At 54.5% G+C, this 20,996-nt stretch overlaps 1 protein-coding gene across 7 annotated transcripts in view; it reads right to left on the minus strand.

Moving 5' to 3' along the window:
- Dock9 (dedicator of cytokinesis 9) overlaps positions 1–20,996 on the minus strand; it is a 203,901-nt gene that overhangs the window by 130,972 nt on the left and 51,933 nt on the right. Inside the window, exon 1 of one of the 7 annotated variants that reach the window (XM_055609843.1) lies at positions 6,125–6,308. The exons of 5 other annotated variants lie outside the window; for them this stretch is intronic. In XM_055609843.1, coding sequence (XP_055465818.1) covers positions 6,125–6,238 — 114 coding nt within the window. In that variant the 5' untranslated portion in view covers positions 6,239–6,308. Of the gene's footprint in view, positions 1–6,124; positions 6,309–20,996 lie in introns of those variants that run through there. One more of the 7 variants, XM_055609846.1, reaches the window with a different exon arrangement.

Here is a 20,996-nt window from a genome sequence, read left to right on the forward strand (position 1 = left end):
AAGGAAGGAAGGAAGGAAGGAAGGAAGGAAGGAAGGAAGGAAGGAAGCAGAGCCAAGGATGGTGGTAGATCTATAACCCCAGGGCCATGGACACAGGTGGGTCCTTTGGGCTTTACTGGCCATCCAGCCTACCCTGCCAGCAAGCACCAGGCCAGTGAAGGGCCCTGCCTCAAGAAACAAGCTACAATAACACCTAAGGCCACTCCCTAGCCTGGGAGTAGCAAACACAATATGCCAGTGAACGGGTAGACACACACATGCACACATAATGTGACTATCCTGAATTCAGATGCGGCATGGATAGAGGCTAAGAGTTAATGTCAGTCTGACCAAATGAAAGTAAAACTACCTTGATATTTTTACAAAGCTTAGTGATACTTTAGAAATTCTTGATTAAATAGCAACCACACCTGTTTCATGCTGCCTTACTTTGGCTACCAGAAAGTTTAAAGTATGTACTAATTATGTACTGTTTCTGCTGTTTTTAAGATTTGATGTCAAAGAGAAAAAGTTTATGTTGGGGAATGTTTTTGTGCACTGTGTACGCCAACCTGACTTCTGTCCCCAGAGACCTGGCTGCCATCTCCACGTGGCCCTGTCATTATTACTCTGATTATTATGAAACATCTCATGCTTTACTTTGTAAAAAACTGCTCTCCACCATTTCTGATTGGTTAATAAAGAGCTGAACAGCCAATAGCTGGGCAGGAGAGGACTTGTGGGGCCCAGCGAGAGAGAGAAAGGGAAGGAGAGGGAGAGGGAGGGATTAGGGGAGGGGAAGAAGGAGAGGGAGAGAGGAAGGGAGAGGGAGGGAGGGGGAGAAAGGGAGAGGAAGCGAAAGGGAGGGAAGGGGAGGGAGAGCCAGTCTTAGGTTGGGACCTGAGAGTGACCATAAGCACAGGGATGAAGAGGAAGTACACTAAGCTGGCAGGTAACCGGCCAGTGGCTGGGAAGTAGGCCAGGCCAGCACAGTCAGGTTAGAAAGTAGCTCAGTGCCCAGCTACAGTGCCTGAAGCTTTATAATAAAAATAACAGGTCTCCATGCCATTATTCGGGAGCTAGGGCAGGCATAGGAAAAAAACAAAAAACCTTAATTTTACAAGCCTACTTTCTGAAACTTTGTTTTTGGTGTTTTAAACCACCGAAACAGCGATCAGAGCTGCCCCGTGAGGTAGAGCAGGAGGGTGGAGGGCCTGTGACTCCAAGAAGCTCTTCCGCACTGTTTCTGCCCTGGCAACAGCCACCTCTGCCCCCTCTCTCAGATCCCAGCAAGCCCCGACTGCATCAAGATGTGTGCAGGGCAGTGTGGGGACAATCATGCTCAGCACACTCTAACACTCAACACGGCCACGAGTCTCAGCAGTGGTGACAGAAGGAGGAGTCCGCACTGACACACAGGAGGGAGTGTCACCTCGGAACCTGAGTGTGTCCTTCTGAACTCAAACGACCAACATCAGCAGCACAGCGGGCGCTGTGCTTCATCCCTTCCCTCTTTTCATGGCTACAACAGAGCTGGGTGTTAGCAGTTACCCTCTAAGGGTGGACGAGAAGGAGCAGGAGAAGGACCCTGAGAAGGCCCCTTGTGCAGTGACACCAACGTATTTTGACACAGTATTTTGGAAGTTACCACAGTCAAGTTCAAGGCCAGCCTCCTGCGACTAGGAGGTGGAGTGCGGCCTCTGGGGTGAGTGGTGGCTGACAGCACCCTGTCGCCTGCTGCTCACAGGCGCCCGTAAAGAGTAAGGGCCCTGCAGGCCTCCTCAGCCTCACACCTTTCTAGGAAAGATGGGGACGTAGCTGTATCAAGTTCCAGGGCATTTCAAACTTCCAGAAGAGTAAACAGCCCAAACGCAAGCCTCCTTGGTTCTAAAGTTACCTGCAGTCTGTTGGCTCTGTCGGGTTTCTATCATCTCCTACCCACTGTCCCAGATTCTGCTGCGCTTCTGTGTGTTTCCACACCTGCCTCAGTCACTGTCCACGATGAGGTGACACGCCAACCTTCCATGTGTGAGACCTGTGCTGGCTCAAGGAGACACCAGCTGGGATCATCTATCTGAAGGATGGAACCTCAGTTGAGAAAATTCCCCCAAAAATCCAGCTGGAGGGCATTTTCTTAATGAGTGACCGCTGGGGAGGCCCCGCCCATGGCGGGTGGCGCCATCCCTGGAAAGGTGGTCCAGGGTTCTAGAGAAAGCTGAGCAAGCCAGGGATCAAGCCAGCAAGCAATGCCCTCCGTGGCCTCTGCAACAGCTCCTGCCCCCAGGTTCCACCTTGCTTGAGCTCCTGTCCTGGTTCCCTCGATGACGAACAGTGATGTGGACGTGTAAGCCAAATAAACTCTTTCCTCTCCAACCTCCTTTTTGGTCATGGTGTTTCATCACAGCGATAGTGAGCCTGCCTTGCACAGTCCCCCAAACCCCAGAACTGAACGCTGTCACATAAACTAAGCTCAAGGCTTGAAGTTACCTCCCCAGGATTGTAGCCGTGGCCCTGGTCACTGGGCTGTTTGTTCTAAGAGGCATGTAAACACTGTAGGCTCCTTGGTGCCCATTCCACCACGAGGGGAGAACGCGCTCAGGGCTGTCCCGGCTCACGCTGTAAGCTGTGGAAAGCCACGTCTGTGCATGCTCAGAGCCTGCCATTTCTTCGTGCTTTCCTAGTAAGACATATTTGTGTGCACACACGCACGAATACGATGGGGGGGGAGGGCACAGGGGAGGTGTCAGATTCCCTAGAGCTAGAATTACAGGCACTTTCGAGCCAGCGATATTGGCCCGGGTAAGTGCTAGGTAAGATCAGCAGGCACACCCGGCCACCCAGCCATCTCTGGCAGCATTTTCAAGTTTTTAATAAGGACTTTATTTTTATTTTATTTTATTTTTGGCTATCTTGTCTACCTTTCCCTTCCCAATGGTAGGCTTAAGTGAGTATCTTTATCTCTGTCAATGAGAGAAAGAGGCACAGACAGACAGAGGACGTCAGCAGGAGCCCTCGGGAAGCCTGGCCAGGACGCCGCCACCTTGGCTCCTCTTGGGACCCTACTCCCCACAGGGGCACGAGGGCGGCCACCTCACCGCTTAGGGATGGATGAGTCCCCCAGAAACATGGAAACACCAAACAATGTCTGTGAGAGTGTGAGCCTGCTGTGTGTGAAGGTCAGCTCTTCCCTAGCCCAGCATCTTCCACAAAACTCTCCAACTAAGAGCAGTGATCCAGGCCCTGCCGCCTCACAGAAGCAGCCCAACAGGAAGCTCCCCTGAGCGATCAGAGTGCCGCCAAATTCCTCTCTGGGAACACCACACCCTTTTCCTCTGGAGGGCTGAAAAGAACAGTTGGGAGCATTCCCTGCCAGAACCTCGTTTGCATCTGCGAGGCGGGGTGGCGTTCAGTGTGAGCAAACAGCAGGCACACACCAAGAACACCCTGAGCGCTCCCAGGCATCGCCCAGAGCCGTCACCGCCAGCGGCTGGCGGGAAGCCGGGTGGCACGGGGCTCTCAGCCTCTGCTCTCTGTTCCTGAGCAGACAAGCCCCTTCGGCCACTGAGGTTTCATGACATGAAGGCACACGCTCTTCTTCAAACTAACAACTTTTCAGCTAGGGGTGTGGCCTACACCTGAAATTCAGCACTCAGAGGGAAGCTGAGGCTCTGACGTCAACACCCACCTAAAAACAAAAGCACCAACCATGGCCTTCCTAACCCTAAAAACAATCAGCACTCAGGGAAGCCTTAAACACACCAGGCCAGAGTTAGAGGGCACAGCACTAGAGCACAGGGCCGAGTGAACCGTCTAACGGTTTACGGGGAAGCAGGTCCGAAATGGTGCTAAGTCTATGTGTGTGCACACACACACATACATACTACCAGCACCTTCACGTGGCTTTGAGACCGACTGCAGAGGACTAGTAACACATGGAATACCTACCCAATTAAAGTAGACACTAAACGGGAATATTACAGAACCGGTAACAATGAGGCAGAGGCGGGCCGGAGACACGCAAGCCTAAGGCCTTAATGCCCCCACCCCGCCTGCTAAAGGCAGGTGTGGTTGTGTGTTCTGACAGTGTTCTGCTGGTGAGGTGGAGACAGGAATTTAGGCTCCCATCTTCACACCTGAGGGATGAGACCTACGTTTGATGTCCGAAAGACACACACCCTGGCAGAAATCCATGATTCTGGACGTGCTCTGGGAGGAAACACTGCAGAATCCTTTACAGATGAGCTTTCCAGCGCAGGCGGATGTCGCGCTGTGCTGTGCGCTGTGCTGCCAGGCCACAGCAGGGAGCAGCGGAGTGACCTGGCTTCCTCCCTGGGCCACCTGCAGGGCTGCGGTGCGCTCACGCTCGCTCAGTGTAGAGCGGCTGGGGCCTGATTCAGAGGCTCTGAAGTGCACCCCCACCGCAGGGGTGGGGGTGTCATCTACATCCTTCATTACCCACAGGCTGTCCCTAAACTGTGTACTTACACAAAACAACAAAATGTTACTTCCTGAGTGAACCATGTTCCCCACAGCTAAGCATCTCCCATAATTCACTCGGATTCCTGGCTCACGGATCTCGCTCAGGCTCAGGGACTTCTGGTGCCGGAGCTACCATAGGCGCCCGGCACACTGATGTTGGGGCTGCACACTTTAGGGTCCCCGAGGAACGAGCTGCTCCCCAAATCCCACCAGGCTCTCTCGTGCTGCGGCAGACAGCTCTGCCCGGGTGAGGCCCGCCCAAGCACCCGGCTTCCATCTGATACGCTTATCTTGTTCACCTTCGTGGAAGCGAGACTCCCGCAGATAAGAAAGGCGTCTGGCCTCATCAGTTTCCTTTCCTCTCCACACCCCCTCTGCAGGTGCACAGAACAGCCCACAGGCCCAGAAGTTTCCGTGCCCCGAGAGGCATTTCCCCATGGCCAGCCGTGGCCGGCCCAGCCTTTTCTTTCACAATTCCCTGCGGAGCTCTGCTTTAGCAGAGGAAAAAAAAAATAAACATTTTTGAGCACTTTGAAAAACTCACTTTTATTAAAAAAAAAAAAAAAATCAGACCATCACTGCAAGCCGCCCAGTCCTGTGGATAACTATTTTACACATCTGGAGAAACTCGACCACACGGCAGCTCCAGCTGCCACTGCCCGCTTCCCACTGCCCACTGCCCATTCTAGGAGACATGCAGGGGGCTCAAGCCACTCCCCGGATGATGGCAACCAGGCTGAAGAAAGGATCCGAGACAACAGACAACTGCTTCTAAACACTGTGTGCAGGAAACAGGAGGAGCGCTGCATGAGAAAGGTGAACTGGGGTGGGCAGCCTAGCCACCGGTCCTCGGTTTAGGACGAGCAGGGCGATCGTGAAGGCGGCGGCACACAGGAGCACAGGAGCGATGCTGTGGAAGCCTGCACCCTGACAGCTGCTCCCAGGGCAGAGACTTAGGGGGCAAGCCGACGGGACTGCAGCGGAGCAACTGAACCCCGTGCTGACAGAAAGGCGACACAGAGGGACAGGCACTAGCCCCACAATCCCTCTAACAGATCGTGTGAAAGGCTCAATTGTCCCCTCCCGGGCACACTGGCGGCTTCTGCAGCTTGCTTAAAAAACTAAGTGCCTTTATTGTGCTAAAGAAATTCCAGGCGAGCGCAGCCCACTCACTGCTACCTAACAGCACGCACACTTTTCACAGCGCTCCTGCTCCCTCACACTTGACTTCTTCAAACTGCTCTGGATCTGGCTGAGGCTGACCTCAGCTTCCCAGTCCCCTGCTCTCTGACTTTGTTCAAAGGAAGCTCCCCCAGGAAGACAAACACGGGGGAGAGGATGCCAGCAGAGTCCAGGCGTCCTCAGCACCCGGGACAGAAACAGATAATGCAGAAGGGGGTGAATTCTGCAGAGGCTTCCCCTCCGCTCCCAGGTTAGGGCCCGGACATCCCCACTGGGTTGGCCTCCTCGCACCAAATAGTTTTGTGCAAAGTTCCTCCTAGAGCCCTGTGCGGCCCCAGGGAGGAGGAGGCTGGAAGAGACTGTAGGTAGGTCTGCTCGGGAGGGCTCCCTAGTGACAGGCGAGCCAGCCAGAAAGTCAGCGAGGCCAGCTGACACACTCCCGCCCAGAGCGGGCACAGGCTCTTAGCACACTCTCGGCTCTTACCTCCACTGGGCTCTCCGAGTTCTCCTGAGCCGCATCTTTGTACTGCAGCGGGGAATCTATGACCAGCTCCTTCCTGTCGCTCCTCCCGCTAATCCTGCCCTTCTCGGCCTGCATCCTCCAGCAGAGTGCAGTCCCACTGGCCAGGGAAGGGGAAGGGAGCCCGAAGCAGGGACAGCCTGCAGCAGGGATGGGACAGCTGCTGTACCGCTGGCCAGGAAAGGGGAAGGAAGCCGGTTCCCAGGCTCCAGGGCTCAGGCTCACTGGCTGGCCGCAGAGACGCAGAGCCGGAGGGGCGGGAAGGCCGGCCTCCAGGGTGTTCCTACAGCGCGGATGGGAGGCTCCTGCTCACTGGCCAGAGGAAAACAAGCCCCGCAGAACAATACACAGCATACTGGCCCTATGGCCACTGTGTCCATTCCACACGGCCGAATCAGGTGCCCACACTTGCAGAGGTGAGGAGTGTGCCCTACACAGTGCAGAGTCGAGAAGGAAGCTGCGGCCTCAGTGAGGCTCCTGTAATTCTGAAGCCCAGCCAGGCGGCCTGGCCGCTGTAAAAGTCGCACTATGAGAACGCTTTCGTGTGTGTTGTGGCTGAGCACCAAATACTTGGCTCCTGATCAAAGCAGGACCAAAAAGCCAGCAAGATTGTTCCCGGGAGGTGCAGGGCACACAGCAGCACACAAGTGTTGTGTGTCTACTGTCCTATGCCAGGACGACGACGACACCTTGCTGAGCAGAGCAATGAGCATTTCCCGTGAGCCTATCTTTGCACACACCACATTTGAAGACCAGGAGGCAGGGCGCCCATGCTAACAGCTGAGGACTGTCAGCGTGGAGGTACGGCAGGAACCTCTTTCCCTGGGAAGAACAGGAAGCAGATGGAAGCCAAGACCAAGACACCTGAAGAGGTGAGACACCTTAACAGCCCGGGGAACGTGGCCGGTTCCCACCCCATGTCCTACTTGTGCCAAAAAAATTTTAAAAAGTGTTCTTTCAGAGCCGGCTCTCTCCACTGTTTTCCATACTCATGCTGGGTAACTTTAAAAACTCAGGTAGCAGAAAAGGAAAACAGGAGCACTGGAGGGGTGTGCCCCAAAGGTACAGGGAGCACGCGCTGAGGGGGTGAACCAGCCTCGTCCTTCCTGGCAACGCTGAGGGGGTGCCCGCCGCACACTGCCTCCCTTTACATCTGGACACCAGGACGGTTCTAGTGACCACACAGACGCCGTCAGCCAGGAACAGCATCCGCACACTCAAGCACAGGATGCCTCAGGGACAGAAGCCCGCAGGAGAAACACAGGTCCAAACCCCTGGCCCCAGCCCATCTCCAGGCACAGCCGCTGGCAGCGCTGACAGAACTCAGGCCTCACTGGCCACTGGTGCCCCAGTGCCCCTCCTCCCCCCAGCACCTGCCACCGTCCTTCAGACCCCAGAAGTCCTGAGCTGGGGCACCAACTGTGTGATGACTCAGCCGCTGAGTCCACTCAACGATCAGTTAACTTGCCGGGCATGAGTCCCACACCCGTCACTCCACACCTCAGGAGGCTGAGGCTAGCCTCGAATAAAAAGTGAGCCCCTTGTCAAGAAAAGCAAAGCACAGCTTTCCTATGTGCATTTCTGCAGAGTTGGGAACGAAGCCCGGTTGGTGCCTCTGGGTAGCACAAAGCTGTGGGGTCAGTCCTCAGCACCACATGGTCAGGCCAGGACCACAGCCCCGGCAGGTGGAGGCGGAAGGGGCAGGACTTCAGGTCCCTTCCCTTCCCCAATCAGATGAAGGTCAAGGCCCACCTGTGCCAAAATCAGATGTGGGGCACTATCCAAGATTTAGAGTCTGGAGAGGTGGAGGCGGACGCCCTTACTCCCAGCACTCGGAGGCAGAGGCAGGCGGGTCTTTGAGTTTGAGGCCACCTGGTCTACAGAGCGAGTTCCAGGCCAGACAGGACCACACAGGGAAAGTAACTGTTTCAACAAAAGAAAATAAAAAGAGGATAGGTTATAGGTTATCTTTCAAAGTAAATTCAGGCACAAAGGACACCATGGAGGAGAGGATACAGAGGACACCATGGAGGACAGTACACAGGACACACAGGAGAACAGGACACAGAGGATACCATCAGAGGACAGGACACAGAGGACACCATCAGAGGACAGGACACAGGAGGACAGGACACAGAGGACACCATCAGAGGACAGGACACAGGACACACAGGAGGACAGGACACAGAGGACACCATGGGAGGATAGGACACACAGGAGGACAGGACACAGAGGACACCATCAGACGTCAGGACACACAGGAGAACAGGACACAGAGGACACCATGGGAGGACAGGAAGCAGCTGGTCAAGGTTTCCTTGGAGGAGTGTGTCAGGCCTCTGGATTGCACCCTCAGCAGCATCACTGAGTTCCCGCCCTGACTCACCTCCGTGGTTCACCCGCCACCCCACCCCCAGGTTAAATCCTTCCAAGAGTGCACACCCAGGATTGCTCATGGGGAGCCAACACTAGAGTTTACAGCAGAGCAACTCAAGACCCAGTGGGCGCTTCTGCAGCCACTGAATGCTGACAGCATTCATTCCATCTGCTGGGAACTCAAAATCAGCGAAACAGGGGAGGGGGCACTCCTGCACTCTCAGGCAGAGGCAGGCAGATCTTCCCAAGTCCTGGGCCAGTCTGTTCTACAAAGTGTGTCCAGGACAGCCAAGGCTACACAGAGAAACCCTGTCTCAAAATAGAAAAAAAGAAAGAGAGAGAGAGAGAAGAAAAGTTACCAGGAATTAAGGGATTTTCTTAGGGCTTTTGCCTCACGGAAGGCTAGCCTTTCGCCTCAGCCCTGCCTTGCTCTTCCTCCCGTGAGAATCACTTCTGAGAAGCTGCAGGCCACTGTTCACACTCAAACCTGCTTCAATGCCCCCCCGCCCCACCCCCAGCCTCCCAGGTCCTTCTCCTTCCAACATGACCTGCGCCTCCTGTTAACCCTCCACTCGCTGCCTCGGGCTCTCAGGGAACTGTTCCCAGCCTGCTCCATCTGCTCCCCGGTACACACTGGCTAAGAGCAGGACACGCTGCCTGACCAGCCTCAGACACCGAAAGCTCACAAGTGCTGCTAAGCTCAGAACTGATGCTGGTATTGGGACACTCACTGGTCACGGTCAGCTACAGTGAAATGAAGCGTTTGTAATTCTGCAAACTTCCGGGATGTTTCAGGAAGCCGTGCTGCATATCAAAGTGGGATAACCAGACTTAAAACACTCTGACAATGGGCGTGGTGAGACGGCTTGCTCGGCAAAGGCTTGGGTACCACGCTTGGTGATCTGACTTCAAAACCCAGACTCCCAAATAAAGAAGACAGTTGATTGTTTTAAACAACATAAATAATGGAGTTGGTGGCTCACATCTGTAGCCCGAGGACTTAGCCTGAGGCAGAAGAGCACCATGAGTCTGGCGTTAGCCTGGGCTGGAGAGTAAGACTTTGTGTCAAAAATAAATAAATAAATAAGGACAAACCTGGCTTTAGCAATGAGTCTATGTAAACGCTGAAGCTGTACTTGCTACTGCTAATGGCCACATGAGAACCAGGCACACTGGGAACAAACACACATTACCTCAACCCAAAGGCCTCTGGTGTGAAGACAGAATGCTTAAGACACAGATAATTGCACGTGCTCATATGTGTCACCTCTAACGTGACCTCCTTTCTCTGTCACTGAGTAGAGTTCAGAAGTGCAAGGGGAGCCCGCAGCTAACACATCCCCTCGACATGCTGCCGCTGCCGGGCCTGCTGGCCAAGGAAAGAAAAGCTGTGAGGAACCCGGGGGCACCTCTGAGAGCAGACACGGCGTAGGTACCAGAAGCAGCCGGGCGGAGGGTGGGCAGCAGGAGGGCTGGCTGGTGTGCCAAGAGGGGCAGGCCCTTAGAGATTCAGGCTCAGACTAACCCTAGTGACGATGTCCTTGTCACCAGAGAAGAAGCCCACATCGCCGTCTCCTCTCCAAGACAGAAGTGATAGGAACTGGCAAGATGGCTCAGTGGTAAGGGCAGCTGCTGCCACACCTGAAAAATTCACTTCAATTCCCAGGACCCACACGGCAGGAAAAACCAGCCCTCCGCAGCTATCCTCAGACTCAACGTGTGCACCGTGTGTGCGCATGCCCACGCACACACAGACACACAGACACACACACACGCACATATCCACACAAACACATAAAGTCACACATGCACACACAATGTGACTAAAATGTTTACAAAGTGATAAATGAACAAACTAGATTGTGGGGAATGAACGGACTTAGCTTATTAAGAAATGAAAACCCACAAGACAGCGTGCTCTTTCTCATACGCAGATTAGCACATACATGTACAAGTGTGAATGGAAGCACACGTGGGAAGAGTATACCATGAATAAAATGACAGAAAGGCGAAGCACACAGGGCTGCGCAAGGACTCAGGTGATGGACATGGCTGTGACCGTCACGAAGTTCGCAGTGCTTTCACTCGTGACTCTCACGGCTGCTTTGGTTCTGATGGTGAGAAGTACAGAAAACACACTCAGTACTGAAAGTGTGCAATTTTATGTGAAGCTCCACAGCCTCCATTCCATGTGCCCACGCCCACCGTGTGACAGGGCAGGCCGGTCCCAGGGTGGGAACTAAAGGGCAGAGCTGGGACGGCCAAGGACAAAGCACGCCCGCAGCCACAGGACACTCATGGCCTCCCTCACACCCGCCCCTAACTCTCCCCACAGCCCCCCTCACGCCCACACCAGAGCCCCAGGCTTAGCCCTATGCACCACCAGCTGCCAGGCCTTCCCTTCCCAGGCCTCCCAGACCCCGATGTCTGCCAGCCTGGGCACAGGGGAGGAGCACTCTCCAAAGGAGTGGCCACAGCTGCCCTCTGCACGCCAGGAGGCTCATCGGCTTGCTCTGACTGTGGCAATGTCCATATTCTACCTTAGGGGTGGAAACGTACAAAGCCCAGAAAAATATAGTGTGCCTGGGACTCGGGAAACCCAACTGCACTGTGTCTTCTGACACCCAGCCTCATGAAGCACCCGGCTTCGCACGGCTTACACAAACCCAGCCTCACAGCTTCACACGAGCTAGAATTGTCCAGTTTTCCTCTGTTCATCACACACTTACGGGAAGGCTGACAACTGCAATGTCCGAGAAGAACGAAACAAAATGGAAGCATCTAGCTTTCTGGTGTGATGCTGCAATTCATTTTTTTTCTTTCCTAAATTAAAATGCATTCTTCAAGCCAGGCGGGGTAGTGCACACCTCTAATCCCAGGACTGGGGAGGCAGAGGTAGGCGGTCTGAAGTCGAGGCCAGCCTGGTCGACAATTGGTCCAGGACAGCCAGGCCCCACAGGGAAGCCCTGCCCCCTCAGGGGTCACTGTCAGATCTCCACTCTCTTCCTTCGTGCCGGCTCACTTCCAGGCCTCCTGAAGAACACACCAAGGAGTCCCTTGGGTTACTGGTTTGTGGAATTGCCACTTGTGCCATGGGCTTTACAGGGCACCAAGACAGCAGAGCACCCTAATTGACAGGTAAGACACCCAGCAAAGGGCAGGCCACCAAGCTCTAACTATTCCCAGGAGGCACAAAGGAAAAAGGCAGAGGGCATAGGGTCCGAGGGAGAGTCCACCCTGAGGAAATTATGCAAAAACACTGCTGGCTTTTCCCGGCTCTGCTGGCTCAATGAGTGTCCAGGAATACCTGCTCCACCAGCAGCTGGAAAGTCCCTTTCACAACCCCGAGGGCACACCCTTCCTCAAGACAATATCACAGCGGCCATGATGAGCGCCCACCTTCGTTCTGCTTCAAAGCGAGGCCGGCGTCTTCCCCCTTCCCCCCCACCTCTACCCCCCTCCACCTCACCCCCACTGCCCAGCGTGTCCGCCCACTGCCCACTGTAGCCTGGAGAACACAGTGCCAGGAGGGGCTCACTCATGTCACACTCCTGGGCACTGAGGCCTGAGAAGTCACTGGACCCGACTCCACAGCCTAGAAACATGAGTCAGCCAAATGAATTTCTTCCCTGCCGCGAACAATGAGAATGGAAACACGTTAGCAAGAAGGGTAGCATAAGGAGGGTGGACCAAGCCCCCCTTCTCTTTGCTGCCAATCTAAGCAGGAACCACACGGCACAGATGATGGCCATGGCTGTGGCCACGGTGAGAAGGAGCCACCAGCTTTACCAGCTCTTTCCTAAAGCTGCCGAGAAGGTCTCGGACCTTAGCACCACATACACAGGTCACACTCGGCCAGCCTAGGGGCACACGCCCTCAACCCCAGCCCTCAGGGATCTCGGGGAGGCTGAGGGCAGCTCAGTCTACCTAGCAAGTTCCAGGACAGCAAGAATTGCAAGGTGGGGACCCCGTTTCAAAAGCGAAAATAATAGTAATAAATTCCTTTAGATTAGGTTTTAAAAGGTTTCTCAAACTCAAATGATAAAAGCAGGAGGGGCCGGGTATCAAACTCAATGCTTGGTTAACTCATTCCACAGCATAAATCAAGCCACCTCACTGTGTCCTACGAACGCATTTAATTACCAGTTGGGATAATTTTTCTTTTTAAGAAGAGATTTCTTTTACCTTTTTAATTATGTGTGTCTGTTATATACATGTGGGTGTGAATGAAGACACCCTCAGAGGCCAGGAGAGCGCAGGGTCACCCTCAGCTAAACTTACCGGAAGCTGTGATCCACTGACAAGGGCACTGGGAAGCAAACCCGTGTCCCGGGGAAGAGCACACAGCTCTTAACCACTGAGCCATCTCTCTAGCCCAGACACATTTTCATTTTACATTTTTATTGTTTTTTAGAGTGTGTGTGTGTGTGTGTGTATGTGTGTGTTAGTGCGGGTGCATGTGTGCCGAGCAGTATGTGTGAACACAGGAGTCACTGCCTGGCTTGTGTCTCCTTCCACCACAGGGTCCAGGGACTGAACTCAGCTCAGCAGGCTTCCCATCAACACCCTTTACTCATGAGCCGCTTTGGTGTGCCTTAAACAAAATTTAAGACAGTTCTACACGACTTTATCTTTCCCTCTCATACAGGAAGGACAAACTCTGGAGGTGAAAGCATAGTGAAAGAGCGGGACAGTGAATCAGCAGTCCATGGGACTGTCCGGAGGGAGGCCAGGCCACGCCTTCCCACGTTCAGATGGCGTTCACACAGAACAAACGAGCCTTTGTTATTTACTTGTATTATTACTTACTATTTATTTGTTTATACACCGCACACAGCCAGGGCCTCCAAACACTCTTCATCTGTGCTCTGCCAGCCTCCGTGGCACGGGGAGACTTTTCTTAATTGTATTGTGGCAGGGATAGGAAAAAGAAGCCATTCACCAGTGTCCAGGGCCTGACACACGCGCTTACTGAACTCCGTCCAGTCCAGCCCTCCAGCATAACAGTGAGCACTGAGAGACTGGGTGCTTCTGGGTGAAACAGCTCCCCTAACTCCCACTGTGCCCGAGCTCTGAGCGAGGGTCCAACCTTCGCCAAGACGTGGTGAGTAAGGAGATCTGAATTTTTTTTGCTTCGTTTTAGACACAATTTAACCTCCTTTTTGCTCACATCAGCATCTTAGGGGAGGCAAAAAGAACACTGGAAAATTTTCAATGCCTGAAAATAAAAGATCTAAAGAAATGAAACAGAAGTCAGTATTAATAACAATTATGTCTGAAACGTATGACAAATGACTTTCTTTCCTTCGTTTAGCCTGGTTTTTAAATCTTTCCTTAATAAGCACGGATTACTTTAGATTAAGTGCTTTTTTAAAATGTCAAAGCCATCTGGGAAATAACTGAAGTGAGTGTCTGTGGGCGTGCAAGGCTTCCAGGCAGCTTTGTCCATGGCTGATATCAGGTGTGGGGGCCCCTCATCAGCTGTCAAATTTACACAAGCATCAGGGGAAACTCAGTAATCAAAACAGTAATACTTAAGTGAAACACTTGCACATACAAAAAAACTTCCCCTAAGAGCTGTGACATTCAAACGGGAAATATAAAGTGTGTGTGACTCTGGCCTCCAGGACCAGTCAGACCTCGCCAGCGCCAGGCAGCGGGACACGGGCACCGTCAGGTCTTCCTGACTCCTTGCCACACTAGATGAGTGAGAGCACCGTGAGGCCTGGCCAGGAGGCTCGAGCTGAACCCAGAGATCTGCTCTGCAGCCCCAGGCCTCAGCCGCCAAGTGCAAGCCTGGGCCACGAGCACGAGCACAAGCGCATCACTAACTTTACTACTGATCACAGCAGGACAGCATTCTGAATTTACCAGTTAAACTCAATATCATCCGCAGCTACCAAAAATAGCACAAATAAATATACAAATAAATGGGCAACCACACGGGTACGCGTGAAAAATACTAGCGTCCGGGATTTACCTACGATAGAACACACACCTAGCACACACAAGGACCTGGTTTGATCTCCATTATTGAAAAAACAAATAAAACCAAAATACAATTATAGGACAATGCTGGCTGGAATGTTCAATAATGACAGAACTGTCAGTTTTCCCTAGGCAGAAAACACTCACACACACTTTCGAAAGTCACCTAGGTGCTCAGAGACTGAAATTCTTTCAGACAAAAGCAAAAGGAAGCGTGAAAGGCTACGGTGTGGCAAACGTGAGCACACTCACAAACACACGCCCAGTTGTGCGCTCAACGGGCACGAGGCCTCAGGGAGGCCACAGCGGCCACAGGACACAGGGTGGGGCTGTGCGCCACACGCGGACCACCTGGGGGCAGCTGGAGGTGGACACTGCATGCCCGAGTGCCTGTGCAGTGAGCTCACTGTGAGGCCACGTCACAGCAGAGATGGCTGCCGGGCCCTGAGGGCACTGTCGGGACAGACATGTGTCACAGATCTGTGTCACACACGAGGCCACACGGTGCCGGGTCACACTGCCAGGCCTCTACCCCTGTCCAGCGTGCTCCAGCATGTGTGAGGAGGGCTGGCCCAGCGAGGCTCCCAGGCTCCCCCGACCCTCCTGGGGAGCCGAGCTGACTCACTGCTGTGGAGACTGGTGAGAACCACCTAACAAACGCACAAGTGGGTGAGTGAACAGCTGAGGAGCCGAGGAGCTTGGCCAGGCTCTGCGCACTGGGCGCTGGACAGCGGGTGTGCTACACCTGGGGGACATGATATCCAGGTGTGGAGAGGAGCAGAGACGGGGATGGGGTCAAAAGACCAGTGTGCATACATGTGCCGTGTGTGTGTGTGTGTGTGTGTGTGTGTGTGTGTGTGCGCGTGCTCGAGTGCATGTGCGTGTCCGTGGACCGGGCCATGTGTCTGTGCGTGTGTGTCTGTGTGTGGCTGTAGGGAAGTATGTGTGTGGTGTCTGCTGAGGCCAGGGGAGGTAGGCAGCCTGGGAGCTGCACTTACGCTCACAAGCATTCATGCACACAGGCACCGGGAGCGCTGGGGCAGGGAGGCCGAGTGTCACACAGCCCTGCGGCTAGTGCCAGGCCCAAAGACCGAGGGCAGAGTTCTCGCACACGCTTTTGTATCGACAAAAGCGGAGAAAAATCTCCTCTGAGCAGAGCCCTCCATGAGCAGCCAGAGGGAGTGTGGAAGGCGCGTGCACAGGAACGGAGCTGCTTCCCGCCTTCGGAGGCTTCCCTGAGCTGTGGGAAGAGCGCCCGGAACCTGGTTCCCGCAGGGTTAGGGTTAGGCTTAGGCTTAGGGTCACAGTTTCTCGCTGTGACGAGGATCACCCCGTGCCTGCGGCTGCACGCAGGCGGCACTAACGGCCTCCCTTCTGCTTCTCCTTTATAACGTGCCAGAATGAAGGCGAGGCCTTCGATGTCTGTGGGAGCCAGAGGTTGCCCACTCCCGCACACTCTGCCTCCCGACAGGTCCAGCCTCCTCTAGACAGCACAAGCCCCAGCGCTTCAGTTTCACAGGAGTGTGGCCGCCCTGCCCAGGAGGCTCTCGGCCCAGCTCTCTCCGAAGGCGTGAGACCCCGCACACGGACCCTCGTCTTCCCGGGACAAAGAAGTCACCAACTGCCACTGGAGCATTAAAAATATGGGGCAGAGAGAGCGGCGGCAACACGCCCTTGCCGCTTGGGCCACACCGTGGCTCACAGTATCCGAAGCCATCAGCCCAGGCCAGCACCCCTGGCTCCCGGGACCCCATCCCCATGCATGGACATCAGGAGTGCACATGGAACATACACAGACACACAGGCACACCAACATACGTAAGTTAAAAAGTAAATCTAAAAAAGGAAAGCGAAGAGGTGGTGCCTGCTCCTGGGAGAGATGCGAACATTCGCTGCTTTCAGCGAATGTTCCCAGCCCTGCGGACCCCCAAATCTAATCTGTGTGTGCAAGGCCTGGGAAGGCCTGGGATGGCCCGGGATGGGTGGGAACGCACACTCTCGGTTCCGTGACCCACTTTAGCCATGAGCAGGAGCGGCTCCCTGGCGGTCCCCTCTGCGCTGTCCCCATGGCTGTGCTGTGCTCTCAACAAGAAGCCGCGCTTGACACAGGCCGCGACAGCGACAGGAGGTCGCAGCCCCTGGGCTTCGGCCGTAGAAATGGACCCCCAGGTCTCTAACCACAAGAACAACCAGAGCTCCCGGAAGCGGGGTGCCAGCCTGCCAACCACCCTCCGCAAGCTCGGGAGAGGCTTGCAAGAGGCAGACCCGTCCCCCAGAGATCAGAGCCCTCTTCAAAAGCCGAGGCCTCCCCAGCTGGCCCTGGAAACAGCTCCGGAACACTGAGGGGGAAAAAAAACCAGAAAACAGATGAGCTCATTCTCCCGACATCCAAACCAAAGCCAAAGCGTCGGGCGTCACATGGGCCCCGTCCACCCTGCAGCTCAGGGGTGACAAGCGGAGCCACAGCCTCCGGGGGGGGGGGGGCAGTGCCAGCCTATGACACTCACCCTTCTGAAATGCAAATGCCCTTTGGCAGGTATCAGTCACTTGGCTATTTGTGTCCCAGTGTGACAACTGATAATCACATGAAGCCTAGCGTCTAGCTGAGCTCATTCACACACTGAAACTGCGAAGTCCTGAGCATGCACGAAAGTCCTGACAGGGTGGGCTGAGCGTGAGTGCCCCAGGCGGAGGCACAGAGCTTCAGGCTCTCACCCATAGGGTGCAGAGCGGGAAGAGGCCAAGGCCCAGTCTTCCCTAATGGCTTCCACGGGCAGGGCAGCTGCGCCCCCCCGAAAGGCTCTCCCAGGGCAGCCTCAGGACACACAGCAAGACCTCGTCCCCTCCCACTTCAGTGCCACAGAGCCAGCCTCACGATGGCCGACATCCCCCTGCCTCTGCCCCACGGGCTGCCGAAACCACTGACCTGGGTGAAGAAGCTGTTGAGTGCAGCTGCGGTGGTTCAGGCAAACCAGCCCCGGGAGCTGCACGGAATCTGCAGTCACCGGGCCCTGCTGCAGGCCCCATGCCCCTGCCTCAGTCTGAAGAGAAGAGCTCCGGCCCCTGGCACCCCCCAGGGGGCCTTTCCTCTGGGTTCTTCTCTTGTTAGAAACCGCAGCAAAAGAACTGTCCCTCAAGAGCCATAAGGACGATGAGGGTGCCGATGACCCCCCAGACGCAGCACCACAGAGCTGGTCCACCTGGACGGTTAAACAAGATGCCTGAGCTAAGGGCTAGGGAGATGACGTCAGCACCGGGCATGGCACTGCTCGGAGGGAGGAGCCCGGGCACTGCAGATACCTGTTTTGGGCAGAGCGAGCACGGGAGCCTCCAGGCCGTCCCTAAACTCCTGGAGGGGTCTGGGCTTCACCTGGCGTCCATGTTCTTCTTTTCCTTAAGCATTTTCCCAACTTGGACAAACGATGGGCCCCGTCTCTGGCATGTCACAAGTCTGTACCCTCCTGACCCGCAGCACAGCTACCCCCGCACAGGGACCTGGCACTGCCACCTGCTTCCAGCCAACAGCAGTCGGGCAAACCCGAGCTTCAAAGCCTGTCCTGACCCCAAAATGTGTGGAAGGACCTTGCAGCTTTTACCGGAGGCTGGCCCATTTCTAACTGATGGTGCCCCCCTCATCCAGGGCTGTGCAGGCTCAAGGCTGGACCACCGACTACTCAGCCCCCAGGCTGCTCCAGGCGGCCCAAGCTGACCCCAAATTCTCAGCTTATCAGCAGCAAGCTAGGAGAGCAAGCTCCCCACCTCGCCTATGACCCTTCCATACTCGCACCCTAACACTCTCAAAGCCCACTGGCTGCACCCCTCCCCTTCTGCCTCGCCTGAACATCAGGTGCACACAGACCTTTTGACCTTGTGTAGAATTCGGCAATGTTTTCCCGAGTTCATGTCTGTTTCCCACACTAGACCAGGACAGACGCCCGAGCAGCTGTCTGGCCCCCCCCTCAGCGGCTGGGTTCATTCACTTTGGAACACTTCTCCACATGCCTTGGATTGCTTCCACACTGCCTTACTACCCTGGCTGCCGCACTAACAGGCACACTCTGCTCTCCTCAACCAGATACAGTCCAGAACAAAACCACCGCCCTGAGCTCGGCCTCCTCCCTCAGCTCGCTGCAGGACTTCCCTCAGCTCTGCCCTCTGATCTGTCCATCCATTGAATCAACGTAGTCACAGTGTGTGGCCCAGGCTATCGCCAGACAGAGGTACAGTGCCTCAGAGCAGGGCGGCTAGGCCTGCTTGATAAACGTGCCAGGTGGGTGGGGGTGGCTCAGGCCTGTAATCCCAGAGCCCAGGAGGCAGAAGCGGAGCTCTGAGTTTGAGGCCAGCCTGGTCTACACAGCAGGGTGACCAAGGCTACACAGAGAAAGGAGGAGGAAGAGGAAGAGATTCAATAAATGCTAGCTTTTCTGTTGGAGGGAGGAGAAAGCGGCGAGTGAGCTTCATTCGCTCATCAGCTACTCCGTCCCTTTCCCCTCGGGGCCCTGTGTCTACCTCCTACACGGCACAGGGCCTCTCTTGGAGCTCTGTACCCCAAAGTGCACAGTTCACAGCATATTTGTTAACTGTTTCAGTGCATCATGAAGATGGCGGCATTGGTGAGCTGGGGGAAGAGGCTTAGCAAACACATTCAGCCGAGGCTCTCACGCCGCACACTCTGTCCGTCATGCTGTCTGCACACGTGCAGCACCTCTGCCCACTCGGCCCAAGGCCTGCTCTGACTCCCTTCCTAAGCCTTCCTCAGGGCTTGGACTCCTTCCTGAGTCCTCTACAGGCTTCCTGGAGAGACCTCACTCCACCATGACACCACTGTGTTCAGGGTGTCTGCAACTAAAGCCTCCCCTTACTCACACCCACACACACGCACACGCACAGCAGCACCCTGGAGATAACCTCAGGCTGTACCCTTTCCCCTCTTCCCTCTCTGGCTGAATTTCCTCCATTTCTAACACTTGCAGCCACTGTATCCTGTCCCTTTGTCAGAATGGTTGGGGAATTCCCTTTCTCTAACCCGCCAGGCCTGTGCAGCCAGATCGACCTTTGTAAAGCAGGAATCTGACCATGGCGTCCTTGCTTAGAATTTTCAGTAGCAGGTAATTCTGGCATGTGGGAGAATCAGGCAAGAGAACAATGGATATTAGCCTGGGCTACTGAATAAAACAGTGTCTCAAAATCATCATTATCTTCATCATCATCATTTTCTTCACCACCATCATCTTCACCTTCACCTTCACCATCATTACCATCATCACCATCATCATCACCTTCATCACCATCACCTTCATCATCTTCACCATCTTCTTCATCTTCATCATCACCACCACCATCATCTTCTTCAAGACCATCCATCATCTTCATCATCACCATCATCTTCAATACACAGTTCTCTAAAACACTAGCAGGTAGACCCGCAGGTCTTGTCCCTGAGGCTCTTTGGTCCCTCTGTGCCTCCATGTCTGTATTCTAGCCCAGTGAGGCCCTGCTATGCTGTGCACTTCCCCAGAAGCTCTCAGAAGGCTCCAGCTTCTGCCATGGCTCTCCTCAGAATGTTGGCCTGTCCTGCCCTACAGCCTCCTTCAGTCCATGCCAGAGACTCTAGCAGGCTCTGTCTCCCAGACTTCCCCCATCTCAAGGCCATCTACCTGCTACTTCTACAGGCTGTCAGGAACCAGCACTGTGGTTTCTTCCGTCTCTCCGCCCTGTGATTAGCAGGCCTCCAATGGCCACTGGATAATTAGAGGAGTTGTGGGGTCAGCACCCGAGGGCTATTTAATAATTAGAGGAATCACCGGGTCAGCACCTGGTGGCTATTTAATAATTACTGGAACTGTGGGGGCCAGTGAGGGGAAGGAAAACATTTGAGGCATCTGCCAATGACTCTTAAAAACTAAAGCACAGAGAAATAGCTTCTGGGACTGGCGCTCTAACAGTTACATTCATCAGAGCTGGAAACACAGGGCTGCCAAAGATGTGAGCGGATAGGTTAGCTGAGGGCCACAGCCATCCTCACATCTGACAGCCTGCACACAAGTCCCCAGGTCAGAGGTGAGTGCAGCTGTGCCCTGCCTCTCAACAAGGGAAGAAAGCCCCCTGTGCACCAATCTAATTCCACCACTTGGAGGCAGAGGCATGAGTTGTTCAAACCACGTCAGCTACACAGGACAGTCTTGAAAAAGAGTCAAAAAGAAAAGCAGAGAGCACAAGTCCCAACCACTAGACTGCCAGGGAGATCTGACAACTAACTAGAGAAAGTTAAAAGTTACAAGGAAGGAAAGAGAGAAAGAAAGACAGAGAGAAAGAGAAAGACAGAGAGAGAGAGAGAAAGAAAAGAAAGAAAGGAAGGAAGGAAGGGAGGGAGGGAGAAAGGGAGGAAGAAGGAAGGAAGGAAGGGAGGGAGGAAGAAGGAAGGGAGGGAGGGAGGGAGGGAGGAAGAAGGAAGGAAGGAAGGAAGGAAGGA

The sequence above is a fragment of the Psammomys obesus genome, unplaced genomic scaffold (genome assembly GCF_907164565.1).
Source record: "Psammomys obesus unplaced genomic scaffold, mPsaObe1.curated_primary_1811, whole genome shotgun sequence".
Classification (NCBI taxonomy): Eukaryota; Metazoa; Chordata; class Mammalia; order Rodentia; family Muridae; genus Psammomys; species Psammomys obesus.